The sequence below is a fragment of the Amphiura filiformis genome, chromosome 13 (genome assembly GCF_039555335.1).
Source record: "Amphiura filiformis chromosome 13, Afil_fr2py, whole genome shotgun sequence".
Classification (NCBI taxonomy): domain Eukaryota; kingdom Metazoa; phylum Echinodermata; class Ophiuroidea; order Amphilepidida; family Amphiuridae; genus Amphiura; species Amphiura filiformis.
This window is the reverse complement of record NC_092640.1, coordinates 55,527,603-55,554,269: the sequence shown is the minus strand read 5'-3', so window position 1 is coordinate 55,554,269 and position 26,667 is coordinate 55,527,603. Positions and strand designations below refer to the sequence as shown.

Sequence of the window (26,667 nt, the reverse complement as noted above, 5' to 3'; positions counted from 1 at the left end):
AAAAAAAATGAAAAATGTCCTGGCTACCGCATGCTGCATGCCTTTTATAGGGCATGCCAAAAATGCTTGCCCCCCCCACCGGGCCTGCAAAATAAATCTTTGCCCCCTTGCCCTTTGCACATGCCAAATTTTTGAGATTCCAATTTGCAAACTTCAAGCGCAGCAAACAGGAATATTTCAGTGTTTTTCTAAGCCTTTTTAGAGCATTTTATTTAAAATGCACCAAAACTTGCTTCCCCCTTGGCTTGTCAAAAATTGTTTGATCTATGTGAACTTCATCAGGCAAAACAGAATAATATTGTAAAACAATGTAGTTCTGTAGCTTTCTGTATTTTCTGATAAATAGTAGCAGTGATTAGCCAAAAATCCAAATGAAAAAACAAAGGAGTTTTTTGTTTGGTTGGAAACCTGTTGCTTCCCAAAGTTCAAGCCTACCTGACTGATGACTGTTTATTTTCTTTCAAGTGCGCCACCTGTCCGTCCAATCAATTAAAGCCTAAAACACCCCTATTAAATAATGTAAACGTCCTACGTACAAAACATCGTATACTACAAGCTGTACGACGATCCTGTAGTAGTTAAAAATGTCACGTAGTGTTGTCTCAATTGTACCATTGCGACACTGCCGAAAATGCACGAAAATCCGTGTTTTGATTGTTATTTTGTGAAACTGCACAACTGTCTAGCCGTTTAAGACGGCTGACCCTTTTCTCCTGGGCAGCTGACTGATCAAAATAGCCGGCTGCGATCAGGCAGGAGAAACGGCATAATGACGGAGGAATATTTAACGTCTGAGAAGGTGTTGGAAAACCTGCGAGCTATACAATCAGTGATTGATGGTAAAATTGAATATCTCGATGGCATGAGAAAGCTTTCTACAAGTGAATTACAACAATACGAGAAGAAAACTGTGGAGGTAAGTGCATTTTGTACTGCAACATTGTTATGTCATGTTTTTACTGCATGCAGTGAGTGTGCAGCCACTGCAGACATGGCAGTGAGTGTACTATTTATTACACTGCTGGTACCAATGAGAACAACTTCCTGTTTCTTGTACATGTACCATGGTACGCTCTGTGTACATACCAAGTTCCAACAAGGCCTACAAGTACAAAGCAAGTTGCTACTTTGTTCTATGCAGCTGTGGTCAGTCATATTAAACATTAAAGGTCCGTAACCCGATCGACAGCATCATCCCCCCGATTTTTTTCATTGTTGATGAGGTTTTGGTATCACATAATACAGTACGACAGCAACTTAGCTCACTTCCGTAATTTTACCGGCGTGACCTCTGCTGTTACGTGAACGCAATATTGAAAATCAGGTGGCAAATACGGTTTTTCAGAAAACATCAAAAAATGGAATACACGAGTCGCTTTCTCCCTTCATTTCCATATTGAGCCCATAGATAAGATATGAAACATGAGTATAAGGCAAAAAATAACGTGTAAAAGTTGAATTATTGTGGAAAAAATTAATGCTTTTGGTGCGCCAAGTAGTCTAAAAAATGAGAGAAAATGCATGTCACGATCACTAAAATGGTTATATCTACAGCTTTGAGGAAACGCCGGTCTAATGCTTTTCTGTTGTGATAAACATTAATTAATCACAGCTTGTATTAAAATTTCAGCGAAAATGCGTGGTGGAACAACCTAGTCGTAGGTTGAAAAGTTGCGTTCTTTGATTCCTCGTGTCGTGAGCGACGCGTTGCAAGTGTCACGATGCTTCACGAAATGGATGCCAGCCGGCGCTGTCTATTATACATGTTATGTTGATTAATATAGCAATTAAAAATGTCTATTGTTATATATTTTATAAATACAAAATACTCTATTGTGTAACAAAATATTGTAGTAGGTAGTATCATCTCATTTAACTGAAGTACAAGCAGTTTTGAAAAGATTGTTGTTGAGTGAGATCCTTGAACATGTTGAACGAGAAATAACATAGCAAAAGAATACCCTTCGCCCGAACAAGTTGCGATGGCTTAGTGGACAGAGCGAAGGTATGCAGTGCGGAAGGTTGAGAGTTCGATTCCCATGTTATCTAATCGATTATGTGGAATTTTTCAGTTCGTTTTTCTTTTCTTTTTTCCTCTCCCTTTTGTCTTTAATAATTAGGCCTAATGAATGTCAGCTTGAAGGCCCACTTTTTTCATGATTTATTTCTTGTTCATGTTTAAGCCTAATCATACATTCGAGTTCATATCTTTAAAAAAAATGCATTTAAGTTCAGTAGCTTTCAATATGAAATAATCAAATAAAGCATGTCAAACTTAATTTTTAAAAGTTCAAGAATATATATAGGCCTATCAAATAAAGGAACGCCAACACAGATTTTCACGATTTTTTAATTTTTTTAGACCCTCCCCTATCGGCAACATATTTTATGAGCTTTTATGCATAGGCCTACATATCAAATCATGAGATGCACGAATTTCAAACCTAATATTTTGGCATATTTGTAATTTTTACACAATGTCCAACATACACCTCGGAGTACACCTAATTGAATCAGCCAAGTTCGTTGTCTAGATAGAGCAACTATAACTTTGATGTCTTATTAAGACTAATTCCCCATAGAACACCACAGTAAAGCGGTCAAGATATTAAGTGTTTTCTTTCATTTTTATTTCGCTACTTCTGCTTCAAATGTAACGTGAAAACCTTCCTGACAGTTATTTACTAATATTATAAATATTGTTATAATTTTGGAATAACAAAACTTCAAATTTGCCCGAAATCGTATATTATGGCTTTAATAAAAAATATGAAAACTAGGATTTAAAAATATGAGTTAAAATCAAATCAAAAATCAAAGAGAGGTACTTATGGGTTCGAACCAAGATCGAACTTCCAAATACATGTATTTACCACTAAGCCATACCAGAGATATGATTAATTCGGTGACAATAATAGCAATGTTATTCCCAATCAGTGGCTCACTCGTGCATTCTATTTCTGGAATGAATTAACACCGTCCAAATAATGTAACAGAAACCTTTATGCTGACTTTTAAAATTGTTTGAACGTTGGGAGTATTATTTTCAAGTTAAATAACCAACAATGGACAATTGACAATGAAAGTTTCTTTGCAGGAAAAACAGCGGTCAGAGTACAATATATGGCGTGACAGTAGTCACGCACAAAGATAAACATTTCAACATGTTCAATATCGACTGACAATATACCCCAACCAAAATTCACGAAATTTTCAGGCAAGCTAACTTAAGTTATTCTATAACATGACACCCATTTTTGATTCGGCGCTTTTTCTTGCTTGATGATATGAACATTTTTGTGTTCGTGACATGCAATTTTTCTCATTTTCCGAGCTACTTTGGACATGTTTAAGCTTCTTTTTCCCATTTAATTCAACTTTTACACGTTATTTGTTGCTTTACACAAATGTTTGATGTCTTATCTGTGGTCAGGGTACATGAATGGAGCAATATACGACTCGTGTCTTCCATTTCTGGAGCTATTTTGATAAAAAGCGTTTGATGGCTAAAATTTCAACATTGTGTTACGTAACCCGTGTTCACCAACCCGTATAAATTTTCTGTCGAACAAAAGAGGTCACGAAGTTGCTGTCGTACTGAATAGATACTATTTTTCTCATTACTATCCTGAAATTTGACGCTCCAAGTCGATGTATTTCCGGAGAAATCATGAATCACAGCGGTTTTTACAGGTATACCAGTTTGTAAACAATGGTAAATACTTTGGAATTCTGGGAGGAATTCTGAGCGAAATATCAGTCACCGCAACAGCTACTTTGGTTTCGCGTCATACACATTCTGTGAAAAAGCGAACCACACTAACTGCTGAGGAGCGGTTTGCCGATATAGTTATTAAACGGCAAGAGCAAGCGTGGTGTGCTGAATAGCTCAATTGACTAGCGTTTGTTTTTTACCGAGAGGTACCGGTTCAAAACCCGGTCTCGGAAGGTTTTTTTTCCTCTCCATTTTACCCAAACTTTTTTTATATTCATTTGAAATGTACATATTGCAAGGGGAAATATATTTTGTTTCCTTTTTTTCTGAAACGGTACGAAAATAAAAACATTTTCCGTTCAATACGGGCCGGGCATTGTACAGCATGTCAGCATTCGTCATTGCCTGCCCAGAATGCAATTCACGTATACCAAGGTATTGGATTGCAAATTTGGCTATTTATTCACATTTACGCTGAAAATGCTCTCGCTTTTTTCACAAAGCAGCATAAAGGAAGGCGATATTTGATATTATTATGTAATTTTAAAGACAATCCATATCCAAAACCAATAGGGTTACCCCCTTTAAGGTGGCTGTGTACTCTCAGACATGCATGTAGTAAAAGTGCAATAACTTTGTAATTATTCAGCATAAAACATATAAAAGTATACATTTTTATGAAGGCAAGACATCAATAAATCTTAATATAAATACAGATTTGGGGTAAAAACAACAATTTTGAAGAAAATCACAAAAAGTGAGTTTTTGGCAATATTTGTTAGGTACATCATAACAAAAAACACTCTTTCCAAAATATTTTATTTTGTTTTTAGCTCAATCTTGAGGCTCCATTCCAAAAAGCGGTTTTTTTATTTTTTTGATATTGGCCTTATTTTTTGAGATATTGACCATATAAGGCATCAAAATGAACTTTTTAAAATTCAAAAACGACTATTTGCACAAAATGATGCCCAAAATCGGAAATAGACCAAAAATATAAAAAAATGAGAAAACCGTTTCTTGAGTCGATCATGCTTTTTACGATGATCATATTTGCTTACCTATAGATGCTGTATTTATTGAGTTATCGTGTACCTAAGTCGTCATTTTACCGAGAAAATGAACATTGAAATAATGGCCGTTGCAGTTTAAAGTGGTCACATTTTGCACTTTCATCGAATTTCACAGGAGAATGCGACAGTTTTCGTTTTTGTAACTTATATTACGTGAACATCGGGTAAATCCACAGCCCCTTGAGAAGTTTGAGCGAAATCCATTCATAACTTGATATTTAAATCGGGGAAAGAACTTGAAAAAACCCACATTTTATCAGCTAAAAGCGGAGCCATTTGACCACTAGGTTTTTGTGAAATCAGTGCTTCCGTGGTGTTTCCATAATATGCGCCAGCGTATGCAGATAAGCGTCGGCGTATCGTCAGCAGATTTGTGCGTTAACAAATTGCGCGACACGCAACGCGATGAGTTGTTCTTGTGGCGTGTACCTTGCTGGTTCAACAAAGATTTTCTTTCCTTTTCAATTTCAAACACGAGTGGAATAGTGAAATAAAATCCTTAAAATATTGCAGTTGGAGTTTACAAATCTGGATTTTCATTCCTTGTATTTATAAAAAACATAACAAGGTACAAACATATCATAAAAACTCAATTTTGAGAAAGAAACAATGGCTAGAGTACACAGCCGCGTTAACATACTAACATGATGTACCTAGGCTAGCCAAGTCAAGACCAAATTATTTGTACATGGAACAATTTGTGACAAAGTTCCATGAGCAATGTTTTTATTTGATCAAGAAATCTAGTACCGTATCCAGTATCCTGGATATAGTGTGCATATAGCAGTACACATAGTTTTACACATTGTATACAAGGTCTACAATAATAGTTTTCCCGATCAACTTTTCATTTGCGTTATACATGAATTACAGAACATAACAATGTTATACATGTATGTGTTGTGTAGGTCGCCATTAGTAAACAACCGTGGTGTGGAAGTCCGGCTAGTCCGCCAAACATGATTGACATCTGCGTGTGACGTGGTATGGAAATAATACGCGCTATAATGCCTTTTGCGTAATTGTATCCTCTAACTACATGAGAACACACAATTTATACTTGCATTCCTTGGTTAGAAACCAGCTTCACATCATTATTTAGTCCAAGATGTTGGTGGACGTCGCCTTCCTCATCGGCCTTCCATAGCCCCTTGCAAAATTTGATTTTCTACACCTCCTGACAATATACAACTACAACACACACCCCAACATTATGCACACACACATAGAGAATTTGGTTGTTTAAATTCAAATTGATATGAAAAAATAGCCTTTTGATTTGATGCAATTTTTTGTTCACCAAAATTCATCAGAAATTTTGTGAAAAGACAAATCAGAAACAGGTGTTGGTACTACAGTGTACAATGTATGTCCATAGTCAGAAGAGTCATAATTAGTTCAAAAACCCAACACCCTTACCTTATAACTTCACCCTAACCCTAACCTAAGCCTTAATCCTAAACAAGCTGGGGGGCTGGCACCCCCAATAATACAGCCATTTATAGGACTAGAGAGAAATAACCGGTGGGTTCGGTTTTTATTTAAAGGTAGGACGTACATGTATGACCGTTCCAGGATTTGAAAATTACCCCAATTTCACTGGGAATCAATTTTACCCCCTATCAAGGACAATTTTCCCCCCAAATACCTCCCCTATTTTTTATCGAGGACATTTTCCCGAAATAAATGCCCCTATTTTTACCATTTCAAGAACGCTTTTGAATTTTTTCCCCTATTTTATGGGGAAATGAGGACAATTTTTATCGGAAAAAATACCCTATCAATTTTTGTGTGGAACAACTAAAAAAACGGCCAGAAAAAATACAAAAAACAAAAACTGTAGCGGTAAAACGCGGACGAAAGTCCTAGAAATACACCCTATTTTTCATTTCAAGGACAATTTTGCTCCAAAACACCCCTAATTTGGACAATCGCGAACAATTTTGTCCTCGAAAATTCCGCGGACATTTCTTGAAAAGTGCCCCTAATTGGAACCATCATGCGTACACAAAAAACCATCACTGTCTCGTACACTTGGAAGATTCTAGCTCGTTTCTAGTTTTTTCTGGCCTGGTTTCTGGTTATTCAAACCCTAACCCCCCTTTGGTGGGGCCCAAATACCCTAAGGCCCCAATAATTTGAGGGTAAAATTCATAATTTGAGGATGAAATTCAGAAGTTGGGTAAAAGGTAAAATTCATAATTTTCTAGGTACACCTAAAATTCATTATTTTAAAGTATTTTCAAATACACACATACATGTAATTCATGTAAAAATGCATATTACATACATTTCAAAAACTTTCACGCTTCAGACACCCCCACTCTGTATTTCGCGATTTTTGCACCTCATAAGGCGTGTTTCTATTGGGACCGTTTACCGGTAAAAAGACGGTAAAGGGATTATTTCTGCTCAATAGAAACTGACCTTCCCCGCTATTTACCGGTAGACAGGGGCGAGTTTTTACCGGTAACGTTTTCCTTCTTGAGGAAGGAAAAAGCGGGACGCTTACCGTAAGCGTCAATAGAAACTCACTCCGTTCCGATTGAATGCGCATACAGGGAAGAAAACGGACGTTGAGTCGCGAAATTGACCTCTGCATCATGAGCTAGCTTTATACAATTCCGTTCATAAAAATTCTTAGGCCTAAATCACATACAAATATTTGACTCACTTGCTATAAATAAAGTAAATGGAAGAAATATTCATAATGCATTATCCCTGCATTATACATATTATGCTAAATATTTAACATGAGTTATGATTTATGACCCTAGTAAAAGCCATGAAATAAAACAACAACAACAACAACATCAGCGGATGAATCCAGCTGTGCATGCGAAAAAAAAAATAGAAATCAACTCGGATCCGCAGCGGTGTGTGCTTCAGAAAATTAGAAAGATTTCATGAATTTAATATTATGTTGTCGATGTTAAATTACTATTCGCTTAAAAGAATTAACTGAAATTAAACTGTGAAAGATGAAATTCCAAGACCTATTTTTTTTGCGCGCAACAATACTGAGTACTCACGTCGATATCACTGAGGGGGATTTCCCAATGGCGTAATTTGATGTACGAGAACGAATGAAAACGCTAATAAAAAAACATTATTCTTCAGTCTTCTTTTCTCATGTTCATGATGTTTGCTACCTCATTTTTAGCCAAACAATTAAGAAAATAGGCCTACTACAATATTAAAATCCACAATGCTTTGCGATTGACTCGGGGATTGACCCCAGTGCACGACCTTTCGCCGGCAAACTTTAAAGGTGTGTCAATTGACGCTGTTCATCGAAAGTGTTTACCGGTAAACAACGTGCAATGGAAACTGACCGTTATCCGCCTTTCACCGCTATTTGACGGCGAACAGTTTTACCGGTAAAATGCAGGGGACTCAATAGAAACACGCTAATAGAAGGCTACATCTTCCAGAGCCTCTGCTGTTCAATGATAAGGCCAAGTAAAAAAAAATACATGTTTCTCGTCCGCGCTCTCCTCGACATACAGATTGATATCTGAGAAAAAGGAGGAGGCCCTTTTTATTTTATTGTTTTGAGAGGTAGGCCCCTCTAGTGATCACAAAACTCTTCTTAAATGATGTATTGTAGCATTTACAAAGCCATAAAATAAGTTTCAACTTCTGAAACATCTTTTTCAACAAGTTATAACTGAAAGTTTACAAAATAAAAAGAAATTTGAAAAAGCTACCCAAAATATGGTTCCAAATACAGGTAGGGCCTATATTTAGCGTCGTTTTCCAATAAAAAATAGAAAATAAAAAGCCCCTCATCCTCCTAATTTTCAAAAACCCGGACGAGAAACATATTTTTATTTTTACTCGGCCTAAAGTGACTCATCATAATATTCCTGGCACCACATTTACATGTAGTTCCTGGAAACTTCGGACAATGTTCAAGTGAAAACACCCCAAGGTTAGAAACATACATTGTATGATTTTTTTCTAACCTTGAATATTTGTGTACATTGTAGGTCACCCTCTAAAACCTTGACCTGAACTAGATAAATGATCATGATTGGGTTGGGTGGTTGAGTGCATATTGTGACCTTCACCTTGGTATGAAAAGTGATACCAGGGTTGTCAATAGGAGCATCATTAAGGCCCATTCTAGTCTACTGTAGTAGACCATTTTAAAAGATCATCCCTCTAATCCTTCTGATCATGGAAAATCTACCAATGACCTGTTCTGATCCAACAGCTAGCTGTCCATGGGAAAAATGCTTTTTCTCTGGGCAGGGCAGTCACCAGGGATGTGTTGTGTTTTATGCATGGAATGGTATGAATTGTTTATCAAAAACGGAATGCGGAGCAGTCTATGCCCATTCAGATGATCATAAAAATCAACAAAATCCAGATTTTGGTACCTTTGTCATCGTCATACATACATAGATGTGCTAACCTAGGCTGCTAGTGGTTCAGCCGAAAGCTGTGTACAGTATTTTAAGACAAAATAAGGCATTTATATAATTTATATGCTGACAGTAAAATTAGCTCTACGTGTAGGCCTATATGAATGGGGCTTCAACTTCGTCAGTAGTCTGTAGTCAGTACTGCTATTTTCTTTGTTTTTTGCCGAATTTTTCATTTCAAAAATACCAAACATTTGGTATTTTTATTTTTAGTTTTACACGTCTTTCAAATCGTCATTTGACAATTTGAATGACTTACCTTTGCTGGTGAGATTCACATTTTTTAAAAATTGCAGGTACATAGCCTATACATTGGCCTACATGTACTACCAGTACATGCAGTAGCAGCATCAGAATGTTTCTTTTGGGGGGTATTGGGGTGAGATACAGGGGGTGTGCTTCACCCCCCCTGTGCTAGATTACGCAAATGCGCTTCTAAGTTGTTGTAGAGGAAAGGATACCACCAGGCTTCAACGCCTTCAGAACAGAGCTGCCCGTATCATTTTCCAGGTTCCCCGTCGTCATTCATCATCACCGTCACTCATCATCACCGTTGCTCAACTCTTTACACTGGCTTCCAGTTGACAAACGTATCCAATTCAAAGTTCTTCTTCATATCTACAAGACATTGAATGGTCTATCACCAATCTACCTTGAGGAATGCGTACAAACCCACAAACCGTCACAGGACGGTCTACGCTCATCAAAAGACCAGAGCTGCCTTACCATTCCAAGATCTCAGAAATGTATCGGTGATGGCTCCTTCAGTGTCTTCGGCTCACGCCTCTGGAATAACATACATCTCTCAATAAGATCTTCTCCATCTGTTGACATTTTCAAACGCTCGCTCAAGACACATTTGTATTAATGTTGTTTTTTGTGTGTAGATTTTAATATTGCTTGTTGCATAAGACCATGTAGTGTATAAGTTCTTATTTTGTAAAGCGCAATGAACATGTTTGGTATTGCGCTATAGTAAGCGCCGTATATTATTATTATTATATTGGCATAATATTGCATGCATGTTTCATAGACTGTGCACGGGCCTTTCCAGTTTTGATTTGGCACACATTTCAATTAGTTTGTTCATTGTAAGTGTGCCACCTTTTTTCTTCCAGAATCGTATGTATGTAGGAAGGAACACACATGTACATCAAGCAAAACTTCACTGAGCAGGTTGCCAAGCTCGATGTCATGCTATTGACCTTTTCTCATGTACTCATACATCATCATCATGTGACAATGACAATTCAAATTATTTGGTTTACAATGTAGCTACCACCCCAGTTGAGGAACATACATTTGTCTTACAAAATAGTGTGTGTTGCAATACATGCATTTCAGTCACTTTTTCCTGGAAAAATATTGGGGGGAATTTTGACTTTGAGGGAAACAGAGCTTACAAATTCAAGCTAATTCAGATGCTTAGTTACTAAGCTAATGAATTAAGGCTACCATACACCATGTATTATTGGTCGCTTTTTTTCAGGAAATATGTTGAAATTAGACTTTTCTTAAAAAATAAAGGAAAAATTCACACATATAGGTTCACTTTTTGAGTTCCTCGCACCCTCTATAGGCTAATACCCACACCCTCAAAATAAATCCTGGCTATTGGCCTATGGCAGGGCCTATGGCTATCCATTCCTGTATGATGCCCGTTGGCAATCTAAGTGTCACATTTGATTTGGATCAATACGAAAATGTAACATACTTCCATTTTTCTCAATGTTCAGTGAACAAAACTTAGTTAAAGCTGTCAAATTTTAAGAAAACATATTCCCTAACAAGTATTTGTAGATATCCACAAAAAAAGCTTATTCCCAAAACTTCTGTTGATTCTGATTTAGTATGTGAGCGTTTATATGCATGTGTAAGTTCTGCTCCATCCAGGCCGCTGATTGTAATGTCGTTTTGGTACACCAGAACTTTAATTCAAATTTGACGATATTTTTGCTATATGAATTAATCTGCAAATAAACTTGATGTAGCCAGCGGTTTCCAGTGGTATAAAAATCTTTTTATTGTAAAAAAGTGGGGGGGGGGGGGGGAGACTGTGGATATGCCATTTTAACAAAATGTATTTTGGATGTGTGTTTATTGAACGACTTGGGAACAATGGCGGATAATAAAACTGAGTACTTAAGTTATTTTTGTGCTAGGTGTACATACAAGTATGGTGCTATGATCATGACTCGCACGTCTGGTGGACAACCACAGTGGGCTGTTCCAGTTGAAATCCTTACACACTCTGAAAGACACAGGAGATGTAGATTTCAAATTCCCATTCAGGTATCCCCAAGTGAAATAAGTACTAGATTGGACCTTTTAACCTGAAACACAGTGACCGCTCCCCCTTTTTATTTTGCAGGTGGAGCGGTCATTGGGTTTAGCGATTCTCCATGCTGGGAAGTGTGGAGTATTGCATGTTTGAAAGGCCCTATAGTGGGGCTAATTATCTGAGATTCACACTTTCTGTGTCGAAGATTAAGGTCATGTTCATTCCAACTGGAATAGATAAAAAAAATTGTCTTCTTGAATCTTGATTGGAACGCTGATCATAGACTAGTGAATCAAAATTGAATGGTGTCTGCCCCCGGTGTCTGCCTTATACTCATTGACTCGTATTTCCAGCCAGTATCCCCTACACACTGGGTAAAAGTCGTATTAAATCAATTACAGCCACAATCCATCATAATTCAAAAGTAATGACTTCCAATGCATCAGAAGTGAATTCTAAGAACTTTTTTGCTATTTATGTAAATGAACATGTTGTTTAGATTAAATAAATTTCGTTTGCACAAAACCAGAAATTTACTCACGATTGACGGTTTCGTCTATCATGGGCGATAGACATCTTCAGAATGATGATGGTAGATCCTCACCACTTCCGGTTTGCCGGATCCTGACCGTAGATGGTGTATCAGCTATCAACAGGCAAACAAATTTGACCTTCCTATTAAATACAAATTCAGCATCGAATCAAATCAGACAAAATTCAAAACAGAATTTAATTTGATAGCAAATTTTGCTCCACGCTGGGAAATCAGCAACTTGTTTTCCAATTCAACACCATGGTCATTGAAAAGAAATCGGTTCAAGTTTGTAAACATATGATATAATAACATGTACTTACATTGGTATAAGCACATACCCTCCATATATCCGAAAATACAAGAACTTGTAGTTTTCCCAGGTCAAAAAAATCAAAACCAAAAGCAACACAAAAAGTTTGAGTACCTTGTTTTCCCATACCATGCCACCCATGGCCTTGATTCCTTAGCACAACAAGGGACCCAGCACAAATTAGTAATACATAAAATAATAACTATTTATTGAACAGGTCCCATGAAATGTAAAACCATTTCCTTCAAATAATTTGTGTGCAATCATACATAGTGTATTTGATTTTAAATGAAAGTTAGATTTGTACTCTTTTCAGGACTCTTTTCCATATAACCCTGGCCTGAAACTCGCTAAAATAAAGCTCACTATGAAAACCACTGCGCATACATGCATCCATGTGATGTGATGATGCGATCAGCCTGAGTCCTATACCCAGTGAATCGTTGAACTGGTCAGCTTAACCCCCGTGGCTACTGGTCGGTGATCTTCTGCGTGGCATGCGATGGGTACGAGGTTCGAATCGCGTGGGTACCAAGTGACTTCTTTGTTCATCTTCTCTCCTTTTCATTTCTTCTTTCCTTCCGATAGTAAAAAACCATGGGTTGGTTAGGGTTAGGGTCCTCCGCAATCCATACATGTACTGAGCATGGTGCAGAAGCAGTAACAGAGTGGCTTGATAGGGTCAGAAATTCGCAACAAAGTACGAGAATCCTTTTGGATTCTCCCAGTGGAATTTTGCGAGAATCCATGGATTCTCGCCATATAACTTTGTATGATAAATTGAAATATTTACGAGAATCCATTTAGATTCTTGCAATTTTGTTGACGAGAATCTTTGCGAGAATGGATTCTCGGATTCTCGCCGAATTTCTGACCCTGCTTGAATTGGCATGAATGTTTGGTACCCAGTAGTTTCTCCCTATGGATGTACACACAATGTGATTTTCAATGTTGCCAACTTCAAAATAAAAAATAAGTTTAGCGTATCAGAGGATTTGTCGCGCGCTCGTGAAATCCAACATGGCGTTAGTTACTCTCAAGACTCAAATTGAGATGTGTCAGCCGGCCATATCAAAGGTTTATACTGAAATGCAAGGAAAATGAGTTTGCATATCGACTGCTTAGTGCCAGAAGTGGGTAAGTGCAATAGCTGCCCTGTGAGCATTTGGCAATTTACATAGTGTATATACTCATGCATCTGTATGGCCGATACACAGCAGCTATTGCACTTACCCACTTAAGTGGCACTGAGCAGTCTATTCGAATATAGAATCAGGTTTGCTAGTGTTAGAGGTAGTGGTAGAGTTAGGGTTAGATTTGACATGGAGTGAACCTTATTTCAAATTTGACTTGCATTGTATGTAGCAAACTTTCGACATACAGTAGGCTGACCCCTGGGGGGTACTTCATACAAATGACCATACGGGGACGTGCCACTAATATGGGTAGCATTTTTGGCCTTTTGGTATATCAATGACCCCTTTTTCTAAGCCAATTTTGGTATATGAATGGGTCCTTTTTTCAAGGTTTTATCAATTTTTTTTAAAAATAACCCAATTTTGCCTCAAACTAGCCAAAATCTTGAAATTTTCCAAGAGAAATTGAGAAAATTTGTAAAAACTAAGCCAATTTGGGTTCAATTTGGCCGAAAATTTTGACGTATATCAATGGGTCCAAATTTCTTAAAAAATGGGTCCACTTTCAAATTCTCAGTGGCAAGTTCCTACCAAAATCAAAATTAAGTACCACCCCGGCTGTAACTGACTAGTGTACTCGAATTCGGCAACCTGTGCAATGGATAAGATTACTACATACTATTTTAGCACATCATTTATTTAATCTTCTGATAAAATTCTTTTCCTCTATGGAAAATATGGTTTGATATCAGTAAGCAAACAAAAAACTCAAGGACTTTGTTGATAGTGCACATGAACATTATGCATGCAGTTCAAGCAAAACTAATGTTGACTTGGTTTGCTTATAATTAACCCTTTTGAAGCGGATGTCGACTGCAGACGACTAGTTTAAATTTTTTTTCAAAAATATCAAAATTGTAAATGTTCATGAAGTCCTGTAGTTGGAATCAGCATGTAAAATGCATTAAAATGAGTACAAACAAGCCTAGTATTGGCCCAGTGATCTTAAGATAGCACTTGATAGAAAATATCTCAAAACTTGGGATACTTTTATTTATATCGCTAGCATGCAAAGCATTTAAGTACATGTATGTGCAATATTTTGAAATGGGGTATACAGGGGTATAGCGTGCCAATGTCGCATAATGAATGTTACACAAGTCAGAAGTGCATGATTTTCTTGGCAAGGACCCTGTACAATGTAGATTGTATTGTGTTACTCAACTTGAAATTCACAACACCCCCTATGGAATACATGACATTTAAAAATCTCACGGGGAGGGGAGTAGCCCGGGGGAGGGAGTAGATTTCAAATGGAGTCACCCATTCAGGTAACCCCATTTGAAATTTACACTCCAGAGCTACACTCCTGTGTATAAGAAGAGTAAGGTCATGTCTCTGTAACTGGGTGTATGGATTTCAACAGGAATAGCCGATTCTGGGAATCTGGTGCCAGGCCAAGCCTCAATGTGGCCTGGACCGATTTCAATAATACACTATAATAGCGGGTCCTATGTATTACATGTTTATAAGCTTTTAACGGTAGGCCAATAGGTAGGCCTACGTATGAAAAGGTTGCAGAAAGCTATAATACCTGTGCGGAGACTGACCTTTACAACCAAGGGTGTACATCTTTTAGTTTCCTGATCAAGGTATACAATAAATTAACTGTTAAAATGTATCTATAGAGGGGCTGAGGCCGGGGGCTGAGGGCAAGAAGGTCCTATCTACAATAGCTGCCAGATATCATATTTTTTAGTGTACAATATACAATGCAGAAATTGCCAAATGTCTATAAGGCAGCTATTGCAGAAACTAGGACCATATGCCTGCAATACCTTGATTTGTGGCAGCAGAGAATTCTTAGGATGTAAACAATGACATTTTAAAAATCATTGTATTTGATTTGAAATGAGAGAAATTGCTGGTTTTATTTTGATTATTAAAACGACCTTGTACTATAAGTGGCCTTATTGTTATGACACTCATGGTGTGGTTGAATTTGACTTCTCAGTAAGAAGTTCAGAAGGTCAATCTTTGGTTACTGTACCAGTTCATGTTCATTTCTCACCACTAGCACACTGTGTGGTTCCAAATCTGTAGCAGTATTTTTGGGCTCTGTTGCAGTACATGTAGTGGAGCATAGACCCTGTTCACATTAGAAAATTTCTTCATTTGACGAAGATAAGTTAATCTTGATTTTAAAACTAATTCAGCATGCGTACACATTATGCTGAACGACAACAGTACGAAGACATTGCAGTATGATTGCACTGTACACATTTCATGAAAATTAAGAAAGCTCGAACGAAGCTATTAACGCCCGCTATTATTAAAACCGGCGAAGGTCACTAGTCACATGATCACTTTCCTTCGTTGAACGAACCGAGCGTACACATTACAAAATTAGCTTTGTCAAACAAAGTATTCCTTCGTCGAAACAACCTTTTTAGCTTTGTTGAATGAAGCAATTTTAATCTTTGTCGAAGGAAGAAAAGTGCGTACATATTAGGAAAAACGATTTTCAATCTTCGTTGGAGGTTCGTCTAGAAAATTTCCTGATGTGAACAGCGTCTATGAGTGGAAATGCAATGTTGGCTGGAATGGCGATGTCGACCCTGGAGGTCAAAAATTGGACTCGCAAGAGCAACCGATGGCATTGTATCATATTGTGAATTGCAAGAATTAATATAGGGCCTACATTGTTGTAGTACTTCGCTGGTGTAAGATTGACCCATTTATGTTACAATTCCGCTTGTTGAATATGGAATGAATGGCACATACAATAAATAATGAGATAACATGAATTCCCATGCATTTCATGTTTATCATGTGACTGACTAACTCCCAATTGTTTATCATTATGACTTGTTGAAGTAACTACTGTGTGTACACAGGGTTGCCAAATCCGCTGTATCGGTAGCCCAGTTGGGCGAATTTTGAAGATTTTCCCTGCGACTTTTGCCCATCTTTTAGTCCCTTAGTTAGAAACCAATGATATTAAAATAAAAATTGTCTACTTTACGACATTGGCTCATGCAACCTCCGGTAATTTCCTGTCCCATAGAAACCATTTGACTTCTCAGTAAGAAGTTCAGAAGGTCAATCTTTGGTTACTGTACCAGTTCATGTTCATTTCTCACCACTAGCACACTGTGTGGTTCCAAATCTGTAGCAGTATTTTTGGGCTCTGTTGCAGTACATGTAGTGGAGCATAGACCCTGTTCACATTAGAAAATTTCTTCATTTGACGAAGATAAGTTAATCTTGATTTTAAAACTAATTCAGCATGCGTACACATTACGCTGAACGAACACCGAATGAAGACATTGCACTGTACACATTTCATGAAAATTAAGAAAGCTCGAACGAAGCTATTAACGCCCGGCTATTATTAAAACCGGCGAAGGTCACTAGTCACATGATCACTTTCCTTCGTTGAACGAACCGAGCGTACACATTACAAAATTAGCTTTGTCAAACAAAGTATTCCTTCGTCGAAACAACCTTTTTAGCTTTGTTGAATGAAGCAATTTTAATCTTTGTCGAAGGAAGAAAAGTGCGTACATATTAGGAAAAAACGATTTTCAATCTTCGTTGGAGGTTCGTCTAGAAAATTTCCTGATGTGAACAGCGTCTATGAGTGGAAATGCAATGTTGGCTGGAATGGCGATGTCGACCCTGGAGGTCAAAAATTGGACTCGCAAGAGCAACCGATGGCATTGTATCATATTGTGAATTGCAAGAATTAATATAGGGCCTACATTGTTGTAGTACTTCGCTGGTGTAAGATTGACCCATTTATGTTACAATTCCGCTTGTTGAATATGGAATGAATGGCACATACAATAAATAATGAGATAACATGAATTCCCATGCATTTCATGTTTATCATGTGACTGACTAACTCCCAATTGTTTATCATTATGACTTGTTGAAGTAACTACTGTGTGTACACAGGGTTGCCAAATCCGCTGTATCGGTAGCCCAGTTGGGCGAATTTTGAAGATTTTCCCTGTGACTTTTGCCCATCTTTTAGTCCCTTAGTTAGAAACCAATGATATTAAAATAAAAATTGTCTACTTTACGACATTGGCTCATGCAACCTCCGGTAATTTCCTGTCCCATAGAAACCAATGGTTTGGAGAAAAATTGGGTGACTTTTTCGATTATTTGACTCATGATTTGGGCTGAATTTTTGGGCAACACTATGTACATAATTGCCATATAGCATTCCTGATGTGATTGTTATCATCATGTTTGTCTCATGTTTGTGTTGTTATAGCAACATACCAACTTATCCCAAGGGGGTCAGAGGTCAAAAGGGTAGACCTGTAAGCTGAATCTAGCAAACAACTCCGTCTGAACCCAACCCATAGTGTAAACCTTTGTTATTATAGTATTTTCAGGGGATGACACTTTATATCTGTATCATGTAGGCCTACAGTGCACATGGTGCAGTCATGAAGATTTTAAAGTTGGGGTTTCATCATCAAGGACATAATACATACAGCCCAAAATGAAAAGGGGGTTGGGGTAGTTTCAAGAATTGTTTTTGTAAAATCATGCAAAAAAACCTGTTTAACTTTAATTCTGCACCTTGAAGATGAATTTTTTGTCAATTTACATAAAATTACATCGTAGAGGTATTTTAATTATATCTAAATGTTGTTGAAGCATTAGGATTTAGGAATGCAGTAAAACAGTCAATAAAAGAAAGAAATTAACTTGCATATAAAAAAATGGTATAAAATGAAAAAGTTGCTTTAAATCAGTGGTTTTTATGAAAAAAAATCTTGTGAATAAAGTGACAATTTAAATCTTGATTTAAATCAATATGATTTAAATCAAGCAACCCTAGTTTTGTTGAGTCCTTCTGCTTAATGTACCGTACATTTAAAATAACTAATATTTTGAGCTTAATTTGGCAAAATCAACTTTTCCTACATGTATGTTTCCTGTTTTCTACTCCAATACCGTCATTGCCACTTTATATTAATATAACTAAACTAGGCGGTTACCCGTATTTCGCGGTTCTCGGCTGTCATAGTTATTGGCTTTTGCAGATCTCAAAATCGTTGACCATGGATGACCTAACAAACACAAACCTGGGCTTCCTTGGCCAAAGTTACACCCACCGACCAAGTTTGAGCTCCATGAGCAATTTGAAATCTTTGTTTTTTGACCTATGACCTCTCAACCGTAGGTCTGACAAAAGGTCACAATGGAACTTTTGTTTGTTAGTCCAATTTCCACCTACCCACCAAGTATGAGCTCCATAGGCAATTTGAAATTTTTACCTTTTTGACCTTTGACCTCTTAAACGTAGGGTAAAAAAAAAGATCACCGTGGAATCTTTTGTTTGTTAGTCCAAGGTGCACCCACCCACCAAGTTTGAGTTCCAGAGGGGCAATTTGAAATTTTGACCTTTCTTGACCTATGACCTCTTAACCGTAGGTCTGTGAAAAGGTAACGTGGAAACTTTTGTGTGTTAGTCCAAGGTCCACACACCCACCAAGTTTGAGCTCAATGGGAGCAATTTGAAATTCACCTTTCTTGACCTACAGGTATGACCTCTTAACCGTGAGGTATGACGAAAATGTCACCGTGGAAACTTTTGTTTGTTAGTCCAAGGTCCACCCACCCACCAAGTTTGAGCTCTATAGGAGCAATTTGAAATTGTGAACTTTCTTGACCTATGTCCTCTTAACCGTGGGTATGACTAAAAGGTCACCGTGGAAACTTTTGTTTGTTAGTCCAAGGTCCACCCACCCACCAAGTTTGAGCTCCATAGGAGTAATTTGAATTTGTTACCTTTCTTGACCTATGACCTCTTAACCGTGAGGTATGATGAAAAGGTCACCGTGGAAACTTTTTGTTTGTTAGTCCAAGGTCCACCCACCCACCAAGTTTGAGCTCCATAGGGGCAATTTGAAATTGTTACCTTTCTTGACCTATGACCTCTTAACCGTAGGTATGACAAAAAGGTCATTGTGGAAACTTTTATTTGTTATTCCAAGTCCCATCCACCGACCAAGTTTGAGCTTCATAGGGCAGTTTGAAATTTTTACCTTTCTTGACCTTTGACCTCTAAACCGTTGGTCTGACAAAAAGGTCACCGTGGAAACTTTTGTTTGATAGTCCAAGGTCAACACAATGGCATGGCTAGATTTGCCGATTAAAGTATTTGAAATTAGACTTCAATTGAACTTGACCCCGTCCTTGACCTTTGACCTTTAAAAATATAAACTCGCTCGGTCTCATACCAAGCTGCACCCACCCACCAAGTTTGAGCCCCGTATGACCTACGGCGGCCTCACATTAGCAGTCACAGACAGACAGACAGATCTACAGATCTACAGACAGAGAATAGCGTATTATTATATAGACTAGGCGGTTACCCGTATTTCGCGGTTCTCGGCTGTCATAGTTATTGGCTTTTGCAGATCTCAAATCTGGGCTTCCTTGGCCAAAGTTACATCCACCGACCAAGTTTGAGAGCTTTTGAGCTCCATGAGCAATTATTTGAAATCTTTGTTTTTTGACCTATGACCTCTCAACCGTAGGTCTGATTGAAAAAGGTCACCGTGGAAACTTTTGTTTGTTAGTCCAAGGTCCACCCACCTACCAAGTTTGAGATCCATAGGGACAATTGAAAATTTTGAAATTTCTTGACCTATGACCTCTTAACCGTAGGGTCTGATGAAAAAGATCACCGTGGAAACTTTTGTTTGTTAGTCCAAGGTCCACCCACCCACCAAGTTTGAGCTCAATGGGAGCAATTTGAAATTGTTACCTTTTTGACCTATGACCTCTTCACCGGAGGGCTGACAAAAAGGGCACCGTGGGAAATTTTGTTTGGTTGTCCAAGGTCCACCCACCCACCAAGTTTGAGGTCCATAGGAGCAATTTGAATTTGTTACCTTTCTTGACCTATGACCTCTTAACCGTAGGTATGACTGAAAAGGTCACCGTGGAAACTTTTGTTTGTTAGTCCAAGGTCCACCCACCCACCAAGTTTGAGCTCCATAGGGGCAATTTGAAATTTTTACCTTTCTTGACCTATGACCTCTTAACCGTAGGTCTGACAAAAAGGTCATCGTGGAAACTTTTATTTGTTATTCCAAGTTCCATCCACCCACCAAGTTTGAGCTTCATAGGGGCAGTTTGAAATTTTTACCTTTCTTGACCTTTGACCTCTTAACCGTTGGGCTGACGAAAAGGTCACCGTGGAAACTTTTGTTTGATAATCCAAGGTCAACACAATGGCATGGCTAGATTTGCCATTTAAAGTATTTGAAATTAGACTTCAATTGAACTTGACCCCGTCCTTGACCTTTGACCTTAAAAAATATAAACTCGTTCTTACTCATACCAAGCTGCACCCACCCAGCAAGTTTGAGCCCCGTACGACCTACGGCGGCCTCACATTAGCAGTCACAGACAGACAGACAGACAGACAGATCTACAGAGAATAGCGTATTATAATATAGATATTTAACCATAGACTCTGTATTCAGAGTCTATGATTTAACCAACACTTGAGGTGACTTGATCAGTCCTGTATAGCCATGATTCCTGTTTAACATCATCCTTGAAGACTAAGGTCATTGACCTGTGTACTGTGAATAGGTTGGTGTATTTAAAAGGCTACTGGAACCAACACTTGATGACTTGATCAGTCCTTCACCTTCATGATTGCTATTTAACATCCTCCTTCTAGACTAAGTTCAATAACCTGTGTACTGTATAGGTAGGTCATGTGTGTTGTAAGGCTACTGGCATGCCTAGAACAAAACGTGGGTGTTTTTGTAATCATTGATGAATAATAGATCCTAATAAAAGCTCTCTATAGGCTTCAATTTTATCAGAGAAGAAATGGCTCAGTAAACTTGCGGAGAATCCCGGAGATGTTTGCTTTTCTAGAGAAACAAACTACTTGCAACTGTTGCAACTAACGATGGCTCAGTAAACTTGTGGAGACAGTATGATTTTCTAGAGAAACAATCCTTGCACTTGCAACTTCACTTCTGAAGTTGTCCCTGTCAATCAGAACTGCCCGTAGCTCATGATTGGTTAAAGGTAGTGTAACTATGGAAGGTACCTCCCTAGTTTGGCTAATAATATGACATGGGGATTAAACTGACATGAGAAACAATCACATCTGGTAAAAGCAAACAAAAAACATTTACATAGAGGTAAAAGAACACACATGCAACTTGGATCGTTCAAAATCCGAGAAAATCTATGATTTGGAAAGTGCAAGGATCATTTGTGATTGAAAAATAAATTGGGGGCAAAATCTGATTTTGTATCCACAAAATTGCATGAATTTGCAATGATATTTTTTTTCCATTTCAGATTTAATAAATATATTTTTGTAATGCTTCACTTTCCATAAATAATCAATTCATAGAAACATGGGAATATAATAATTTACCAGAAAATCTTGAGTTCAGAAAATAAAACAGGTGACTTGTAAAAATACAAAAATGATTACAATTGTCATCAATTTTAGGCCGATGAAAGTTGAATTTGAGTTCCCCATGGGGTGCCCTCACTTCATTTTCACTTGAATTCATTAATGTGATTTTCCAAAAATAACAATAAAACTGGTTATGTTTGGAAAAAAACCTATGAATATGCGTGCATTTTTAGTGGAAAAATCAAAACATAAAGTAAATAACAATGCATTTTACACTCATGTTTGGTCATATAATGAAAGCCACAAAAATATTGTATATACCGGGTACCGTACGAAGTTACCTTACTTGTTTTCAGAAATGCTATCCTATCTTATCTTATCCCATCCCATGCTATCCCATGCCATCCCATCCCATGCTATCCCATCCCATGCTATGCTATCCCATGCCATCCCATGCTATCCCATCCCATGCCATCCCATGCTATCCCATCCATGCAATCCCATGCTATCCCATCCTATGCTATCCCATCCTATGCTATATGCTATGCTATCCCATACTATCCCATGCTATCCTATCCTCTCCTCTCCTATCCTCTGCTATCCTATCCTATGCTATCCTATGCTATCCTATCCTATCCTATAACTATGCTATCCTATGCTATGCTATCCTATCCTATGCTATCCTATCCTATGCTATATGCTATGCTATCCTATACTATCCTATGCTATCTTATCCTATCCTGTGCTATCCTATCTTATCAAAATTCTTTTTTCTAGCCTGGAAAGCGTCTGTACCTCTAGTAATTTTAAACAAACTGCAGAAAATTTCTGAATTGCTCGAATTGGCTTGTTCCCTGAAAAGCAAAATTATTTCTATGGAATAAGCCTATTTTATGATACAATGATCATTACAAACTAAACCTACACGTAAGAGTTTAATACAGAGAAATTGCCAGACTTTTCCATGAAAAAAACCCCAAACGGTTTCATCTATTGCTTGAAAATTTGAATCATTCATAATATTAGGGGAAAACCCATAAGAAATACATGTAAAAAAAGAATACATGTGCAAAGGAGAGCTATTAAACGGAAATGCAGCCAGTCAGGGGTACAATAGGGCTACCATTTTTTTAGCAGTTGGGGATTTGCGACTCATATGCCCCCTTCCCCCACTTTTGAAAACCTTTGCATGTATGACATGCAGGACATTGGCATGCCTTATAATTTGAAATGCATTGAGCTGTAGTAGAGCAAAAGGACATATATTGTCTAGAAATTATTGATAAAAATTGTGTGCAAATTATAAATTTCAGGGAATTTCTGCAAAATTATGAGCAATATAATATTTATATTAGAATATGTTTTTTGTACATATGGTACCAGTGCACGGTAATTGAGGTCAATTAAAATCCATACCACCCCATATTGCATGTTACTATGTTAGCATGCATGTACTTTCTAATTTGCTGGTATTGAATTTGCAGAATTTGGAGGTATGAACTGAACGAGGATCGAATCACATTAAACATGAGCTATGAAAGAACCATGTAAAATTTTCTCCAAAATTGTGAAACATAAAATTATTTTCAACAAATTATATCGCATGAGCCTAGATATTGCAATATCTGATAGTATAATATTATAGCATGCATATTCTTATGAAATATTATTTTTATAAACCATGTCTGGAAAACCTGCAGACTGGTGATTCATCAGACATCCACACTATCTATCTTAAGCAAGTGATGTAATATTATCATGCAATACATGTACTATGGCAGTGTGTGCATGCATATGGCAAGCATTGACCTCTCATTCATCCAGGGTTGCTTCTGCAGACCTGGGATCCCTCAAGCTTCATGCAAATGAGGGCTGTATTTATGCTAGCAGGCTGTGTGCAGACATAGCACACTATCTACGCACATCATTTAAATATTAATCAGTTTCCCTTAACAGCTGTTGTGAGGTGGTTTTTCTACAATAGCTAATAAGTAATAATACAAAATTTAATCAGCTATTAGGCTATTCCAATTGAAATCCATATACCCTATGGAAGACATAAAATCTCCCACACAGGGGGTGTAGATTTCAAATGGAGTCACCCATTCAGGCAAAGTATACTAGCCAAAGAATACTTTGATTCAGGTAACCCCATTTGAAATTGAAGTTCATACACCCCTATGATAGACATGACCTTAATCTCCCACACAGGGGGTGTAGATTTCAAATGGAGTCACCCATTCAGGTAACCAACCCCATTTGAAATTCACACTCCCTGTGTGGAAGATTAAGGTCATGGCTTCCATAGCATGTAGGGGTGTATGAATGTTAACTGGAATAGCTTATTTAATAGGTGCCTTTATTGCAAGCTTCTTCCTACATTTTCCATAGCGTTGTTTCCGGGGGGGGGGGGCACTCAACTTTAATGTTAGTCCCGGCGGGTTCACTCCCATTGTGGCCTGAACACCATCAGCGATAATAAAAACGCGTAAAAAGGGTAGTTTTTCGTGTGCAGGCACGATACGCGCGTATCGTGTTTAGGGTGTCAAAAACACGAAAAATTGCTTTTCAAAAGTTGATTATCACGGATGGTGTACAGCCTAACCCCAATTTTAGTAGGGGTGAGCACTGACAACTGTTTTTCGGGCAAAATAAGGCCTTCTAAAGTTCTGAACTCATTAATATCAACATAATTTTAATTTTAATTTTAATTTAACTAAAATTGGGCCAAACATGGGCATACATTGTACTTGTAGTAAGCGAGTGGACAGGGTGGACGAAGTTCAGGGGCCTGAGAGTTCAAGAGCACTGAGCAAGAGCGACAATGGGATAGGGCTGATTTAAAAGGGCCCAACACTGCTCCTTGTCCATTGGCCTGTGGTTATTGCTACTCCCCTGGGGCCAAATTGTAGGCTTTGGAGCTAAAGAGATTCCAAATTTTTCCATATATTTGAGCAGGCGGTGATGGAAGCGATATCGCCAATTTTGAGGTCGCTATTGGATTAACACATAATCATGAAATCTTCACAAACAATTCTAAATTTGTTATGTGGTGTCAAAGCAAAATTATCTTACTCTAAAACCGTCGGGGTTCGGACAAAGTACCCCACTGCAAGTATGTTAATTTTCCATTTGTAATTGCTAACCGTGTATTTTGAATGGGGCTGTCAGCCCTGTATCTTCGCCAGCCTCGTACGTCACGTGTTGCGCTTCCTATGCCGCCTGTATTTGAGCTAAATTTTGAGATTTACTCAAAGTGAAGAAGTAACTACATGTAGGGTACATTTATGATTCCCAAAATAATGTGGGTCTTAATAGGAACTGCCGGAGAGCCTGAACAAAAGACCCTTGATCACCGCACACAGGCCCGTACGCAGGATTTCATTTGGGGTGCTGATTTTTGAAAAGGTGGACTTTTTTTCCAAGGGGGGGGGGGGCAATTTTGTGAAAAGTGGACTTTCTTCCCAAAATTGTGACCTTTTTTGTCCAAAAAAGCGTAAAAAAGCCTGACCACACATACCCATGTGTGACCCCCGACAGCTCGCATAATTCTGTGACATATATTGTAGTGCTGAACTTACTGCTTGATTGGGATATACAAAGAGCTTTTAAATAGAAATAGAGTCGCAATAGATTATATAATCTTTTGTTCGTTTGATGCCGATTAGAAGTTGCGACAGGCTATTCATAAAAGTGGTACCATTGTTTGAATAAAGGGTTCCGCCATTAAATTGGTCACTGATCCGGCATCATATTAATGCTCTACACAACAGGCGAGTATCAATAAGTGACCACACTACAGTCATGTGTAAGGTCAGTCATGTGTAAAGTGGTACCATTGTACTCACGTATCCCAAATGTGTGCTTGTGTGGGTCTGAAGTAGGCCTATATAAGGAGGCTTTAGCTGTCGATGCAATCATCTTTACCACCCACCTGACGTTAGGCGTTTCATTTAAATAAATTGAATGCTCTCGCTGATCGATTACACATTAGAATGTATGAAGGCTGCCATGTCCAGTCCATATAGGCCTATCTATATTACACTATAATGGTAATCGCTATACGTATACATGTAAGCATAAGTATAGGCCTATAAAGGTTGTTTTTAAGAAATTTCCATTTAATTTTATTTTAAGAAGGAGATTGGTATAGAAATAGTGGCGTACCCCAGGGGGTTGGGGAGGGGCAGATTCACCTCTGTGAGAAGTCTTGGGAGGGGAGGAGGGAGGAAGAGGGGAGGAGGGGATATGGAGAATGAGAGAGGGCTGGAGGAAGGAGAAATAAAAAGATATAATAAAGACAAGTAGATAAATAGAAATATATATAAGGAAAATGATGGGAATGAGAGAGGGAGGGTGAGAGGGGACAATGAGAGCGAGGGAATGATAAAGTGTAGGCCTAGGAAAGAATAAGTACAGAGAAGGGAAAAGAAAGGAATGATGAATACATTTAATAATAATTATTAGGCCTATTATAGGCTAATAAGTAAACACATAAGAGCACTGGGCAGCCATTCGATGATGTCAATGCCTTTATTCTTTACGTAATTAAAACGCCCAGTAAGATGTATTTCACACCTACCAAACACAACTCACCCAATTGCGCAAACTGGACGTTGAATGTACACTCTCATGAATATTGATTGGCAACATTTTTCAATATGTCAGCGCTCTAATCGGAAACAATAGACCAGGCAGAGCGTTGGGGATATAAACATGTTCAAGTATAAATGCACAGCAAACATAAATGTTATACATTTCT

The 26,667-nt window shown here is 38.0% G+C and overlaps 1 protein-coding gene across 1 annotated transcript in view; it reads left to right on the top strand.

Moving 5' to 3' along the window:
- Positions 1 to 542: 542 nt before the first annotated feature.
- LOC140167772 (kinase suppressor of Ras 2-like) overlaps positions 543 to 26,667 on the top strand; it is a gene marked incomplete in the record, with an annotated part of 102,907 nt that continues 76,782 nt past the window's right edge. The window contains 1 exon segment of the mRNA XM_072191064.1: positions 543 to 916. Coding sequence (XP_072047165.1) covers positions 770 to 916 — 147 coding nt within the window.